General features: G+C 37.5%; 1 protein-coding gene across 1 annotated transcript in view; it reads right to left on the bottom strand.

Moving 5' to 3' along the window:
* The window catches only part of LOC110155382 (peroxidasin), a 28,447-nt gene extending 13,680 nt beyond the window's left edge, over positions 1 to 14,767 (bottom strand). Inside the window, exons 1-7 of the mRNA XM_020919481.2 lie at positions 14,540 to 14,767; positions 8,352 to 8,423; positions 7,122 to 7,193; positions 3,610 to 3,681; positions 2,436 to 2,507; positions 1,437 to 1,508; positions 833 to 1,002 (exon numbers count right to left, since the gene is read on the bottom strand). Coding sequence (XP_020775140.1) covers positions 833 to 1,002; positions 1,437 to 1,508; positions 2,436 to 2,507; positions 3,610 to 3,681; positions 7,122 to 7,193; positions 8,352 to 8,423; positions 14,540 to 14,730 — 721 coding nt within the window. The 5' untranslated portion in view covers positions 14,731 to 14,767. The remainder of the gene's footprint in view (positions 1 to 832; positions 1,003 to 1,436; positions 1,509 to 2,435; positions 2,508 to 3,609; positions 3,682 to 7,121; positions 7,194 to 8,351; positions 8,424 to 14,539) is intronic.
* Between the last annotated feature and the right edge of the window lie 1,469 nt (positions 14,768 to 16,236).

Below are 16,236 nucleotides of genomic sequence, written 5' to 3' on the forward strand. Positions count from 1 at the left end.
ATAAATTACACTGAAAACTCAAATGATGCCTTCAAAAACAGCAGACCAAAATAAAGCAGATGAAGTTTAAACAAAGAGGACACTCGATACATATGCCGTATAAATAAACTTCACATGACTGCCGCAAGAAAGCAAACACTGACACCATTTCAATGCATAACACCGCTGACTGGGCCCCATCGTCACAATATAAGACTGATTCATGTCCTGTATTGAACTAATAGACAGGATGCAGCAAAAACAGCTGGTGGTCTCAATTCAAAGATATATTTTTACAGGATTGAGGCACATCTGGTTATTTTGTCATACAACAAAGGGAGGATACAGCTTTGTTTTAGATGTGTGTAACTTTTCTGGTAGATGCTCCACCACATGCTTGTCTCACAGAGATGCTATTTGTGCACCAGGAATGTTCCACAGTATAAAGTTTAAACTGATACATCTCACCATAGATCTGACAAGTAATTTAGCCTAAAGCTGCCACCTGCTTGTCTCCATGGAGATACATAACTTCAAAGCTATACAGTAAAACATTTCAGGAAAAGCAATAACAATTCCAAAAGACAAGCAGATGTCTGAACTTCTATCATAAAAAGTTACATAATGCACATTTAAATCAAGCTAACATTTTTATTTAGCATTTTTTTCATAGCCAACCACAGATAAATTACTACTTTTTTCTCTTATCTTATTTTTCCATAATTTATCATCTGCTGTCCTGTCTTTTCCTTTCTTGTTATTTTTATTAACTTATAAGTAGAATCAGAAGTAGAATATCCGATGTAATTACAGTGAGCCAAACAGATATATAAGATTAAGCCTCTTTCCGTACCACAGTTGAGTTCCTCTGCGGTGAGAGTAGCGACCGATCGGCCCTGCAGTCGACTGGGGTAATCGCAGGTGGCAGCGGCCTGTGCATTTCCTGATTCGGCGTATTGTTTGAGCAGATCGGCTAACCATAGCAGCTCACAGTCACAGTTTAAGGCATTGGAGTCCAGTCGTCTGATCGCCATGGGAACAACAGAAAGAAACAAAGTAGATTAGAAGCAGGCTTTTTGTGTTGCAATATTAACTATGTGGCATCGAATGACAGAACTAAATAAATACAACTGTTGTGGGGTAAAGTTATATCTACATTTGTTTGGGTTTAGTTGACCTTGAGCAACTAAATCCAAACACTGGAGTCTGCTGGACCATGTTCAAAGGGGTCTGGTGTGGGAACGTGCATGGCTCACTGGTTATTGTCTGTTGGATACTGATCAAGCTTTCAGTTGTAATCATTATCTATGTGGTATATATGAATTTTGACAACTTTTAAAAATGAGAGACATAGCATTTATATTCATTCAAATCAGGAAGTCACGCACAGCACAAATTTGTAATAAAAAAGTAATTTCATGAAAGAAACAGCCAAAAGTTCAAAGATTTCAACTTACAGTCTCTTCATGGCTTGGAGATGAGAAAACGTCCCTGGTATGAGCTGGGTAATTCTGTTGTTGTGTAAAAATCTATTGAAAGAGAATCTCTGTCACTGCAAATTCAGAACACGGTCACACTGATTACAGTTGGAAAGCAATTGGTGAATACAAGTAAGCTCTATCAACTCGTCCCATAGACATACTCTATGGGAATTTTCTCAAATAAGCCCATGTATTGGCTTATAATATATAATACAATATACGTATTTTAGGGTATTCTTCTCACATCATCAAGTACAGTAAAAAATTGTCCCCAAGAAAAATTTCTTAACCTTCAATCACACCTTCAAAAAAGCACATTTTTGTAGACTATAAAAAACAATTTTCTTTTATTTGTTTAGTAAAGATCTTGCCTTATTCATATTTTAAAATTGCATTTTCAAATAATTTTAACCCTTTACTTGCCAACATTTTGTCATGTTATTAAACCCTGGTGTATGAAAGATTAGCAGCAACAATTATTTATTTGCAATGAAAGTATTTTGGCAGAGTCAAATAAACTTGTGGGAGCTACTGTATGTACATAAGTTTGCCCATCGGAACCCTTTCAAGTCACTTTTTGAACCTGAACCTTTCTTTATGAAGATGTTCTAAAATGTTCAAATCCACTTTCTTTACATCATTTGGACCCTCTGGCTTTAAATCAATGAACTGAGGTACATCTGTGCTGAATATTTAGGGTAATGTAAATGAAAATCTCCTTTTCCAATTGAAACTCACACAAAATCCTGTTGTAAACATCATATATATGAAACTATGGGAACTGCACCTTTATTTGTACACCAAAATGTGTTCTTTAATAATAATAATTTAAAATATGATTCTCTGCGACTTTTAATAATGACAATAATGATAAAGCAGTCGGTGGTGGAAAGATATGTGTGTTGCTACAGCTGCCCTGGGGCATACTGATCACAGTGAGGTTCTCCATATTAATACTAGTAAATGGTAACTTACAGGCGCTCCAGCTTTGGCAGGTGAGCAAAAGATTCTGGCTCCAGAGATTCAATGTTGTTGAAATGCAGGTATCTGGAAAAATGTGAACCAAACACATTAGTAAGTTAGAAATGTCCAGTCAATAAACAAAAAAATAAAGTGCAGATAATTGTATTTATTTATATTATTTATTTATTTAAAAAACAGTGCACAGAAAACATTAATCTCAAGGAGAAAAGATGCTCAGTGTGCTTTAGGTCACTGACTCCAACTTTAAATATATGCTGCTATAAATGATATTCAACTATGTCTAGTACAACACAGGACAACACAAAATAAAACTGAAAAAATATAAAACACAAAGAGAGATGGAAGATAAGACAATACTCAGAATGTCTCCAAACACATTATTGTATCTATGCAACATTTACTATTTAAAAACAAAAAAAACATTAGCTGCAGTTACAAATCATAAAGTCCTCCTTGTTGACAAGAACTAACTCATGCTCAAATATGCAAAGACAATTCAATGTAGTATAATGCAGAGCAGATGCAAGGCATGCAATCAGAACTCAGACCTGATCCAACAGACATCAATCTGCATTATATTAAATGTAAAGATGCTCAACAACAATACAGGGACATACAGTGACTTGTAGCGTGTCATGTATCTGTATATGTTGGAAAGACTATTAAATAATAGCAGCTGGGTTAAAACACTGCTTTGGTCGTAAGGCATAACAACATCTTTAGCACGTTGACTCTAGCCATGCTAACAAATACACAAACGCTTTATACTTTCTATGGGAGTTCGGCTGCAGTGGTTCCCTGACCACAAGACATGCGGCTCATGCAGAAGGTCAAATGGCACCGAGCACAGTGGGCACACAAGGGGCACAGATCACATGCGTGGTGACAGGGTAGGAGAGAGAAGGGTGCACGGAAGGGGAGCAGGAGCACACCCAAATGCAATAATATTATGGGGCATGCATTAGGCCTGCACAGCCACGTCAGTAATGCTTTTAACCATTACGTCATAGCCCACTGTGTTAACGATAAATGCCCTTGTAAAATCAAAACCTTTAAGCTTGGCCAGGCGCCATGCATTGTTCATAGTCTCTGGAGCAGCAGATTAAAAGGAAAATAAGCCAGAGGTGACGAGACAAAAAGTGAAGGAAGAAAGTTGGTCACTTACAGTTGCTCAAGAGAGACAAGTCCCTTAAATGCCTGTTTGTCAATTGATTGGATTTCATTCTTGTACAGATAGCTGAAAGAAGAGATAATCAGTACCATTAGTAACACACACTCAGACCAGATACCGCACACTGAACCACTGCCTATGAGAGAAATGCTCTGAATGATTTGGAAATGAAATGTTAAATGTTACACGGCAGACGAAACCAGAACCCCTCAGTGTCAACAGTAGCTATAGTATTTTAGAAGATTTTACTCATCACACACACATTGTATAGGGCAATAGTGGTGGTGGTACAAAAAAACCATAAGATTATCAATAATTCCTACATTCCTGTGTCTCAGAATCTTCCAGGTGTCTGGAGTTTGTATGGCTTGCACAGGATAGGCAGCATAGATCACACACCACATGTTATGCACTTGTGAGAATGTGTGCATTTCATTTGTTGTCCTAAAATCAAATGCTCACAGCACAACAAAGAGATAACCATCCAAGATTTGTACAACTTTTTCTTTAGGCCTGTCACAATAATTATTATATCGACTTATGTTCAATATTTGAAAGCTGGGCCAATATATTTTGGGGCTCAATATTTATCGTGTACACATTTGCTTTGCAATAATCGGGAGATTTTTGTTATTTTTGTTGTAATACGGAGGTAAGGTATGTAAGGTTTGAGCTGTAGAGAGTTGAATAAATTAACCAGGCTGGCACCATCTAGTGCCTCCGCTCAATTTCATTTCGACTAGGTCAGGAATCGGAATACATTAGACAGTTTGCAAGAACCCTGGAAGTTGACCGTGCACTGGCCAATCAGCGAAGAGCTGTGAAGCCATGACTGGGTCCCTTTTTGTGGTACAGCACAATAGTAAACAAAGCGGTCGAGATGGATGCAGACGAAGTCATACATTCTGTGTTGGCAACGATTCCTGAGATTGAAGATTTAAAGTCGGAACAAAGAGAAAGTTTGGTGAATTTTATCAAGGGCAAAGACGTTATTGTCCTTCTTCCTACGGGATTTGGGAAAAGCTTAATATACCAGTTAGTCCCATTAACAGCGCATTACATACATCACGACCAAATAGCAGCTACTGGTTAAATAAAAAAAGTATCCGCCTACTGTCGAGTGAACCAATTCTAATGCTGCGAGGTCAGATGGTTTCCACAAAGTGAAACCAGCTGATAAATCAGGCTAAGACTAAATAATTTTCATGGCTAATTGTTGGTTCATTCTGTTACTTATTTGTTGCAGCTCGAGCCTTTTATATGATATGATACAGTAAATTAAAAAAAAAAAAAAAAAAGGTTGATTATCTTGCTTTATGTCAATGGCAGAAAGTAGTTTCAATATTATCGTTTATCGAGATATTTCTCTGTAGCAATATACTGTGCTTCAGAATTTGTTAATGTGACAGGCCTACTTTTGTGTCCATGTACCAAATATTTGTAAATTAACAAATTCTCAGCGCCTAATCTTAGACTGACTTACTTGACCATACTGTGCAATACATGTAAATACTGCTGAATAATTGATAAGATAAAATAAACAGCATTGGTGTAAGACAAACAAAGCGTGACCTCTGCTTGACTTGTTTATGGTGGCGGTCGTGGGAGAGGTGGGGACGTGTTAAGTGTAGAAGACATGGGAGATGACAAAGAGTGGGCTGCTCTAGGTCCAAAGGAAGTGAGGAGGTGACACACATAAAGATAGAATCTCGCCCCAGGCCAGAGCGCACAGAATAAGCTAATCACAAAGTCCAAAGAATAGAGTTGAAAGACCACTCTGTAATTAAGCCCATTGATAAACAGTTAGCGCAGTAGTAAGTCAGAAGAAACTGCTGAGTAAAGTGAACCACAACTATAGTTAAATCTGTAAACTTGCACAATCAATCTGGAAAGTATATTCAACAACATCTGATCTGGAAACATTTCATTTGATGCATCTCATTACCTCTGTATTGTTACAACTAAATGCATTATTGTCACTAAAGGAAAAGCTCCAAACTTTAGTCAAATCTAATCTTGATGCCACAAAAATAATAAATGGAGAACTATATTTTGTAAATTTTAAACACAAGATAACAAGATAATACTAGTTTTTTATCACCACATTTTTCTACTTTAATTTAGTTTTAAATTATTTTAAAAACAATAAAAACAAACCTTGTACCTATGACCTTTAAAGGTCCTATTTTATGCTACACTGACTATTGTGAGCTTTTAAGCCATGTTAGAATTTTGTTTACATCATCAAAAACATAAGCAGAATTTTCATTCACACATGTTTGAGCAATACTGCATTATTAATCTGACTATATCTCCACAGTTCAAAATGTTCTGTTACACATTGTGATGTCATAAAATGGACATTTTCAAGTTAACAACTACCTTTTACCTTTTGTTCAGCTGTGATTGGCAATTCCAGAGCTGAAATTATCAAATGATTCTAGGGAAGGTGTATCAGGGTTAAAAACACAGTGGAACACTGTATTACCACATGACATCACAAGCTGGAACAGAGTGTTTTCTGTTTGAGAGAAAAACTCTGCATAAATATGCAGGGTTTGTGTTTTAAACTTGTGTGAATGAAACAAAACAAAACTCCAGTCATGTTTGCGATGACGAAACAACATTATAACATTATAACTAGGGATGTAACAGTAACTGAAACATCATGATATCATATCATCAAAGTTCTCACAATAATATCGTGGACCATCACAATATATCGAATTACAAGTCTCTTTGCTTAAATTAAGAGTTATGGTGCAGAGAAAGCTAAAAAAATACAGAGAGAACTATACAGACCATGATCCTTTGCTCCATTTCAGTGTAAACTACAAGAAATAACAGTTCTAAGCACTTTTAAGTCTTAGTTCTTAGTATATATATTGTTATTGTATTATTGGATATTGTTACATCCCTCATCATGAGCCTCCCCACCATATCATGAGCTTTCCCATGATATCGCAATAAATATCGTACTGTGAGGTTCATACCGTAATGATATTGTATCGTGAGACTTGGATATCGTTAGTTATAACATCAAAAAATATCATAATATGGACCCCTACACATCGAGAAAGTAAAGCTGTTATATCTTTACACCATCGTTCATCTATGACTGTCGTGTGGCTAATTTTGTAAGAGCTGGGCTGAAATGAATGATGCTCAAACCACATACGAGGCCTTTATGACTAACAACCCAATATCCCAAGAGAATCGTTTGAGCAATGCATGGCTCCAACCACTTCTACCAATGATGTCCCCTGTCAGCACAACCAGACACAGGTTCAAAGGAGCAGACTTTCTATAAACAACAATGACACATTTTGCTGAATCAGAACGTCTAGCTATGCATCAATTCATTTACAGCCAATGTCTTCTGCAGCTAAGACAACACAGCAGCCACTTTATACTGTAACTATAAATACATATGTGTGTCCTGAGTCCTGGCATGTAGCCCTATTTAACTGAAACTAAAATCAAAAAGTACGAAGGGGATTACTCACAGATATTTGAGATTTTCCAGGTCTTCAAATGCTCCTCTTGGGATTCTTCGTATATGGTTGTTGTTAAGGAGGCTGGAGCAGAAATCATAGGTTATTTTGGGTTAGAATGGTTGAATCAAGGATAGTTTGAGTCTGAGATAAGAAACAGAATGTACAGCAAATTGTTTGTGTAACTACTCCTGACCTCAGGATGTGAAAATATGACGTGAATCCGGACTTCCTTAGGAGAACTACATTTTTCACTGATAAAAAGTAGGCCAAGAAATCACATGTGATAGTGAATCCAATTAGTTAGCTCGATAAACAAAGTTGCCCTGTTTGAGAATACTATAAAAATTATCCTGGGTGTATGTATTCATCCAAATTAAGGGTAGGGGATATTGACAAAAATGAACATATCATTTTATAAAAAAATATTTGAATTGTGAATATTACACAAAATAGACTCTTGTAAGCTTTAAGCCATGTTAGAATGCTGTTACAAAAAGAAATTAAACAAAAAACAACTCTAGGTATATTTTTGATGAGGAAACAACATTATAATACGTCAGAAAATAGCGTAACATGGGCCCTTGAAAATATATTGTGCCAAAACATGCCTGGAAATGTTTTGTGGTTAAAGCAACATTCAAAAAATAAATGGACTGTAAAATTAAACAAACTTTAAATACCTGATTCTTTTTGAAGTATTTTTATAGTTTCAATTACAGATGATAAGCTCTCTGTTTTGATTTTGACAAAATAACTATTGCAATAACATTTATCAATCCATCACTAACCTCTAATCCAAATTCCCTATTTAACAACTTCAACTTCAGTGAGTACAATGCAAAATTTAAATCATCAACTTCAGTCTGTCAAACAGCCAAAGTCATCTGAGGGTAGTCATTTAATTAAAAGTTCATTTATTTATGCAACAGGCAAATAATCCATTATAATTATGCTTGTTTGACTTGAGTTTTAATTCTAGATTTAATGTTGGCTCAGAGGAATACATGTTAGTAACAGCACACCAACAGCAAACAAACACAGAAATAAATAATGACCAAGGCTGGATGCTTGATAAGTATTAAATGTGTTATTACGATAAATAGTCCAATAACATAAAGGCTGGAGAGATCATTTTCACAGACTCCTAATCAGCAGAAGCATTAACACAACTGGATTGCTGACCAAAAGGAAATATTTGGTAATGATAAGCCATTAGAGAGAAATGTCAGTTAGACTTACAGGGTGTTGAGGTTTTTCAACCGTCTGAAGGAAACTGGTTGTAGATCTTTGATTTTGTTGAATCTTAAATCTCTGCAAAGAAAAAAAAATGCTGAGTGAGCAAAAACTATATAGAACTGTCAAGAGACATCATGTACAATATCCTTTTTAAAGTAAGAATTAAAACCAGTACCAATCGCAACATTTACAGTAATGCCAGGAAAGCCAAATTGTCTATCTTTTGGATGGCCTCGCAAATACAGGCTCGAGCATCCCCCTGGCTTGAAAGTCTCAGCTTGAGTGTCCCATTCTCTTGGCGGGAACGTCCCCCTCCTACCTTCGCGTGCCCCCTTCTCTTGGGTGGCACACGGGTACCTGCTGTGCCCGTGAGAGGGGGGACGTGCTCGCGGGCCTTTAGTCGACCACGTCACGCACTGTGATGTAGTGAGTGAGAAAATCAGCTTCTATATCATAATAAAATGAGAAGTGGATGTAGCAAGACCAAATGTTGGGCCTTGTTTATGTAATTTTACCAATTCCCGAGGAGTAATCTGACACTGTTTTTACTCGTTACTTGTTTGTGTGTGTTTGAAACCACATAACTTTTGTATGAACAAATGTGTTCAGATATATTGTAACTTGGATGTGTTAATAATTAATACAATATATATCATGATGTTTAATTTATTTTTAATTTATATGTATACAGACGAACAAACTTAGTTTCAAAAAGGGTACAATTCAGGGGGACTTTCCAGTGTGGAGACCTTCCAGCCAAGGGGACTTTCCAGCTGATTTCTGGCCTTGCATAAAAAAAAAAAAAACTGAACCTGAGAACACACCTTCCCTAGAACCATTTCTTATTATTTAACCAATTAGACACCCCCACCTCATCCACACATTAAGTGTTCTGCCAACGAGGCCTTATTAATCATATAAAACTTTACAAAACATTATTTCTGAAGTGCTTTTGGACCTAGATTCTTATTATCATGTCAGTAATATAAAGTAGTTTCAATATTATCATTTATTGCAGTATACCTCTGTACCAGCATATCGCACTTCAAAATTTGTTAACGTGACAGACCTCGTGGTCATTAGCAGTAATTCCTCAGAGAAATCTTCACATATAAGTCCTGTCAGAGCGAGGCAGCCATTGTCTTATATGTACTTTATTTTTTTATATGCAGCAAATGTGTGATAGTGTGAAGTGACAACATAGTTTACAACATAGACTTTTAGTTTAGTTTAAGAGCTGCCTTTGTCCAACATCTGTCCCAGAACCAATTTAATACAAGTTTAAAGAGCATATGACAGATTTCATGTTTTCATAATTATAACTTTGTTTTGTTTGCCTAGAATCCAGAATACACACTGTTCCAAAACTTTACAAAGATGTGAGTCTGGTCACTGTTCAATCACCCTGAGTTCAGATCGATGTAATTCATAGGTGGATTAGCCAATCAGTGAAACAAATGATCCATCCATATCAAAACAAATATGGCTGCTTACAGGAAAAAAATGGAAAAACACCCCAGGGGACAGAAAAACAACAAATATTTCTGGAGAATCAATGACACGGTAGAAAAAAATCTGATTGCACGACCATGTTTGATACTGAACAACATTGCTGGACAGGATAAAAGATTCCACATATTGGTTGAGCCAATATCCTGATAAAGCATAAAAATTGATGTAGTAAGACCATTTCCTGGTCGTAGTCAGTCCAGAAAGACTCAATGTTTGAACTTTTTTTATACAAAGCTGTTTGTTCGTGCTCTCATTACTTGAGGGATAAATAACAGCTCCATAACACATTTGGTTTTGTCTTATTTTATAGTTTTTTAAAGGAAATGAATGCTGTTTTCAGTCTCCCTGTTGGTATTGGTTGATACTGAAGATCACCTTAAATTTAACTTAAAGACAAAGCATCGAAATCAGTACTAAAACTGAAAAACTAACTGCAATTATTTGTTATAAATTATGTCTGTTAATGATATGTGGATTCTAATCTGGCATATGCATTTTTCTCCCCTTTTTTGTTTCCCCCTTGTTTAGATTTGTGTAATCTGGTTTAATTTTGGGTCTGCCTTTAGTTTAATCCCGGGTTAGTTGTAGTTTGGTCTTTAACAAATGGCTCTCCAAATGTCAGATATTTTCCAACTTTCTCCTGTGTGATCATCATTTTAGGGAAGGAGGGAAGGGGGGTCTCCAGGTGAGGAGGAGGGCAACGTTCTGACAACACTTCTCTGAGGCTGGGAGGTGGAGGGATGACAGCAGTGCCCAGACATGTTCTGATACTCGCCTGGAGCATGAAGTCAGACAGAGGCACTAAAGATGTGCTGCTGATTTCCCCAGACTAGAACACACTACATCATAAGGAGTGTAATCAACACATATTATTTATTGGATTATTGCAGAATTTGATTTTCAGATCAAAATCTCATCCCACCCACGAAAATAAAAGACAGCGATATACTCACTGCCATTTGTCCAACTGAATAATACACTTAAACTATGCATACTTTGACAGCTATTGTCCCGTCATGCAAATTCCTTCCATGTCCATCCTAATCTCATTGCCATAATAATAGTCCCCAAAGTGCTTCTTATCATTTGAAACAATAGCTTTACTGAAGCATAACAGAGCTTTTTGGTGCCTGAAATCAAGATGGTCTTTATTGTTGCTTTGTGCTGCCTCAGGAAGCTTGAGGGACGGGGAAAGGAGTGACTTAGTCCACATGGAAAAGAATGGAGGAGGCTGTATTGTGCATGTTTAGTAAACAATACCTTTTCTAAGGGGAGATTAGGTTTGGATGAAGTCAGCAAATGTGAAGTTAAGGAGATTTTCCAGGACTTGTTAAAAGAGTCAATTAATGTGTTCTCAAGGCACAGAGAGGGGGAGTCATAAAACAGTCTGGAGCCCTGCTCAGGCTGGAGCCCTGCTCAGGCTGGAGCTCTGCTCATTCTGCACAAAGAACAAGCGACTCCACTGCTTTCTGTCAAGTAAGCACAACTGGAACGGTCAACAACTCAAATTCATCATTTATACTCCACGAAATGGCAAGAAATATGAAGAAATTTAGAAAGTAATTTATATTTGACGATGGGCTCTTACAAAATCCATTTTATTTATTCACACAGGTTGAAGCTGCAATGTATAGATAAAATGAATGTAATATTTTGTCATTATATAATGTAATTACCTCATTAGAAAAAAACAAAGAAACAAACAAACAAACAAAAAAAAACATGACATGGCTACTCAAGCACTTATTCACTTGACCTTACAGAAATGGCTCACCTGTAACTGTAACTGTAAAATCAAAATCCAAACAGAATTCGTGAAGGTAAATTGACTTAACGTAGGCAATAGCTGCAAGGAGCATTTTAAAAGGTTTCAGTGCATTCTTGTATGAGCCAAGATGACGAGAGCTGCTGGATCTGGCCCAGTCCATCTGAGGCCCATGTGTGGACCCTCTGCTCCTCTGAAGTGGGGCAAGTCATTTGGACAGTCACATGTGGACGTGCCAAGGCCATGCTGCGTGAGTCATCCACAGCTAAACAAGGACAGATTATCATTACACATGAAGGACAGTTCTTGTGTGAGTGTTAGCCACAGAAAACCCCTTCGAAGATTTAATGTTCTCTTTCAGCTACGTCAGGATTCATTTTCATTAATGAACCAAAGTTTAAAAGCTGGTCAGCTGGATTACATTGGATAGTCTCATGTTTGGCCCTTGTTCTTTAGCTAATCAAATTAAACCAAAGAAGTAATATAGACGTTATGTTTAAAAATGGTCTTTCAAAGAGCATATTGTTATAAAGAACTAAAACACATTACATAATACATGTTTATGAGTAATCATCACATTCTGAATCCAAACAAAGGCCCAAAGAAATCCAGGCACTTCAAAATAGTAAAAGTCGCACGAGGAGAAGTAGAGTTAAAAGGCCTTTATTTAAATGGCCAAAGCAAACATGTTTCGGCCATGACTCGTCTTCATCAGGGCTTAGTAGAAACAAACAAAGACGTTTCTCGTCATGAACACAACACATTGGGCTAAGAGTAATCTAGCAGGGTAAACTTTTTAATGTAAGCATAACTTTGTATCAGAATAAAAAAAATATGTGTTGCAGCCAGGTAGTTGCAACATCTAGCCTGAAACATGATCCCAGCCTGTCCCATTCTCACAGCTGTCCTGAGTTGGAGGGCATAGGAGGAAAGAGGCCGGCACAGCTCCACTCAACAACTATCTTGGGCCCAATCTCCCAGTGCAAATGAGCAAAGCTTCAGGGATTTTTGCCTTTGCATTCCATAGAGCTGCAGAGACGGCGGCCTCCCACAGCCCGACTGCACCAAATTCCAACAATGAGCAGCGCTTTCCCTGCCACAGTTCATCCCCAAAGACAATGACCAGCAAGAACTGAGATACAGAAATATTTAAGCGTAGGGTTAAATCAATAGCCTGCACTACTGATACCAACCCCCAACTACACTGACACACTGTTTGACAAGTTTCACACAATAGCAATGATCAAGACTATCAAAATGACCTGCTTTGTGTTACTGTCTGCAATACCTGACATAATACCAACTGTTAGAAATAGGTATCTTTGCTTTTTCTCAAAAACATTTAATCATTGTCCCAGAAACCCAGAGAAGATAAGCAGCCGCCCCATTATTGTAGAGGAAAAGTAATTTACCATCATCAGTTATACAGACAGCCCTTAGAGAGAACAGCTGAGAAACAAATGTCAGACAGAAAGAACTCAAAAATCTGGGGAAGAAAGTCCATGCATCTTTATCCAAGTATAAGGGGAAAAAACCCATGGCAACAAGCCTGAATATGTACCACATCCAACTACAAGTATTCTCAACTGATGGAGCCAGAATGACGCTTCATCTGCAAATCTGATTCATTCAAAGTGTTAATTATGCCTGGGTCTGGACATCAGCATAGTTAGTTAGGAAAGAGAACTTTTATTTGTCCTGCAATGGGGAAATTCCAGTTATTTAGTTAATTAAACCTCTTGACTGAGATCTGAAAGGCAAACTGTTTCTATGTAATTTTAAAATAATATCCACTTTAAAAACTTTAAGGAGCTATGTGTAATAACTTTATAGACCCTTTGAGTTTAAGGTGGCTTTGGGTAGTGTAATCACCTTTTACTACCACAGAGGAAGCTTGCAAGTCTAGTCTTGACAACCCAAGCAATAGCCATAAGAACCTGTAGCTTCAAAGCCTAGGGCATTAAGGTTTGTGTAGCGCTTAGGCCCAAACCAGAAAGAAAGACTTAATACTTAATGCAGTTGTATCTTACTTTGTGGAAATGGGTCATGTTATACCATACATTTTCTCAGAGGGTGTGGGTGCTTCAAGGCTGATTTCTCCAGCAGTGGCCTGAGCTCAGATGCCCCCTTTGTGCTCTGGTTTACTCTTTCAATAGGTCTATTTATATGCTTTTACATTTTGGGCAAATTAAAGACAAAGGGCACCACACTCTGCCCAGGAACATACAAAATTTCAAGTGCTCCTGACATGCAAGGCCCATTCACAAGTGTCTGTCAAGTGAGAGGTATTTCCTTGCTTTTATCGAGAGTGGAAAGGCAAATATGGACTGGAGTTTAACCTCTGCATGGGCTTGTTGACAAAGAAAGCAACTTCACGGTTCACAATAGAATACAGCAGTTACTCAAAAGTGATCAAAGGCAATCTGAAGCAAATTATAACTACAGTGGCTCCATGTAATGTGTCTTCATGAACCATTTTACGCACATTTTAAATTTTCCTTGTCATTAGGCTACAGTCTGTTGAATCCAGTGATTGCTTAACCTGAGACAGTTCATGCTCAACTTATTGCTGAATTTACCAGCTGTGTTGCCCTAAAACTTTGCCCATTAACCTCTACGGCCAACAGCTGAACTCACTGGCAGGTGTCTCTCCACTTAGAACCAGTTTACTTCCTGGACCGTTGTAGTAACTCATACACGAACTATTTACTGCCATTGCCTTGACCTCACCTATGGACTGTGCAGAATCAGAGTTCAACTACTCTGATTTAAAGTATTTGAATGGAAAAAAATATCTTGGCACGACTCCAGAAGACTAACAAATGGAGCTCCAAACTTTCAGCGCATTCCTTGGTCGAAGTTCCTGGAGAGAGTTAGTTCCCGTTAGATGTAAGCAGTGCAGTGGGCTACTTACAGAATGGTGGTCTGCGGAGACACGGCTGGCACGGTTTCCAGGTTCAAATGCATACATCTCACGGTTGTCCGAAAACACAAGCAGCGACTGGGGCACGATCGAGCCAACTGCGGTCCGCCTGCGAGCAACAGCACGGCCACCGCGAGCAGACACCGAGGGGCGAAGAAGAAGTGGCCAGCCCGCAGCGCCATTGCTAGCAGTGAGCTGGAGCCGAGCAACAGACCGCCAGCTGCCACACACACACACACACAGCGAGAGTGAGAGAGCGCAAACTCCGAGGAGAAGGAGAGACGCACACACCGCCACTGTGCGCGCGAGAGAGCGTGCACGAGAGAGAGACTGAGAGAAAGAAAAAAAGAGAGAGTGAGACACAGAGAGAGAGAGGAAAAGAGGCTAAAACTCCAACGTTCCTGCATGTATATTCATCCAGATGATGCGTAAACCTTTACGCGCAGCATCTTAACAAATATTCAGATGCAGTAATTTAGGGCGAGACTGCAGAATACACTTTAAGATGTAAAATATAGCCATTAATTAATATAGTCATGAATACCTCTGCTTGGCAGCCCTACCTTTTGACATGCAATAAATGCTTCTTGGCTTGAAAAGAATATAATTGAATGTAACTTTCTTGCAGCATTGGATTGAATCTGCTGACATCTGCTGGACAAAAGTGGAAACTGCACAAACGGTTCAAGTGACAGTAAGCTACTGTAGCCTATAACGATGCATTTTCCATGAAATAAAGTGTATCAAAAATAAAGCCCTTATTGTGTTTTTATTGTCCATGGAAGTAATGGAATCGTCCAATATGTCCACGGGTTCACCCGAAATATGATTTAAAAAAAAAAAAAAAAAAAAAAAAATATATATATATATATATATATATATATATATATATATATATATATATATATATATATATATATATATATATATATATATATAACAGAGCAAATACTGAACAACTAAAAAGATCAATGTTCATCAGAGTTTATTGCCTTCCTATAGTGTCTCACAGTAAGGCAGATCGTCTTGGCTGAGTCCTTTATTAAGTAGCCCATTAGATAAAGACATCTCAATATAGAGTGCATTAACTGTAGTCTACTTCTGTTGCTTATTTCTATAAACAGTAAATACACACTTGTAATGTACCCACTTGGCAAGAACTATACCTATGGATGAATTTGTAAACCCGTGGCTAATAATTAACAGTTGACTGCCCTCTAGTGGTGGTAAAATATTTGTAATAAAATTAGACAGTGAAGAACTATTGTACAGGTCTCTGGCAACACATTTTCCTTTATTTAGAGTAAGATGTGTCAACATCCAGCATGACAAAATTGTACAAAGTTCACAATTTATAAATGAAATATCACAGCAACTTGTGATCTCACACATTTATAGCAAAATTAAAATGTCAACAAATCCATGCTGTGTAGTACAAAAATAAATCAAACTTCAGTTCCACAGAGCACAATAGTTTATACAAAATCCTGTCCTTGTTATGGTCACTGAAATCAACCTCCAAATCAGTTGGCTCAAATAAAATATTAAACTCTGATGGATAAATTCACAATTATTTGAAAAGTCAGCATTCTAAATAAGTGACAACCTTTTGTATTCCCTATAGATAGTCACAGATAACTCTTTTAGGATTGTTATTTATGTACCAACATTAGATGAGCAGCCAGTTT

The sequence above is a fragment of the Boleophthalmus pectinirostris genome, unplaced genomic scaffold (assembly GCF_026225935.1).
Source record: "Boleophthalmus pectinirostris isolate CB_2022bp ecotype Guang Dong unplaced genomic scaffold, ASM2622593v1 HiC_scaffold_10, whole genome shotgun sequence".
Classification (NCBI taxonomy): Eukaryota; Metazoa; Chordata; class Actinopteri; order Gobiiformes; family Gobiidae; genus Boleophthalmus; species Boleophthalmus pectinirostris.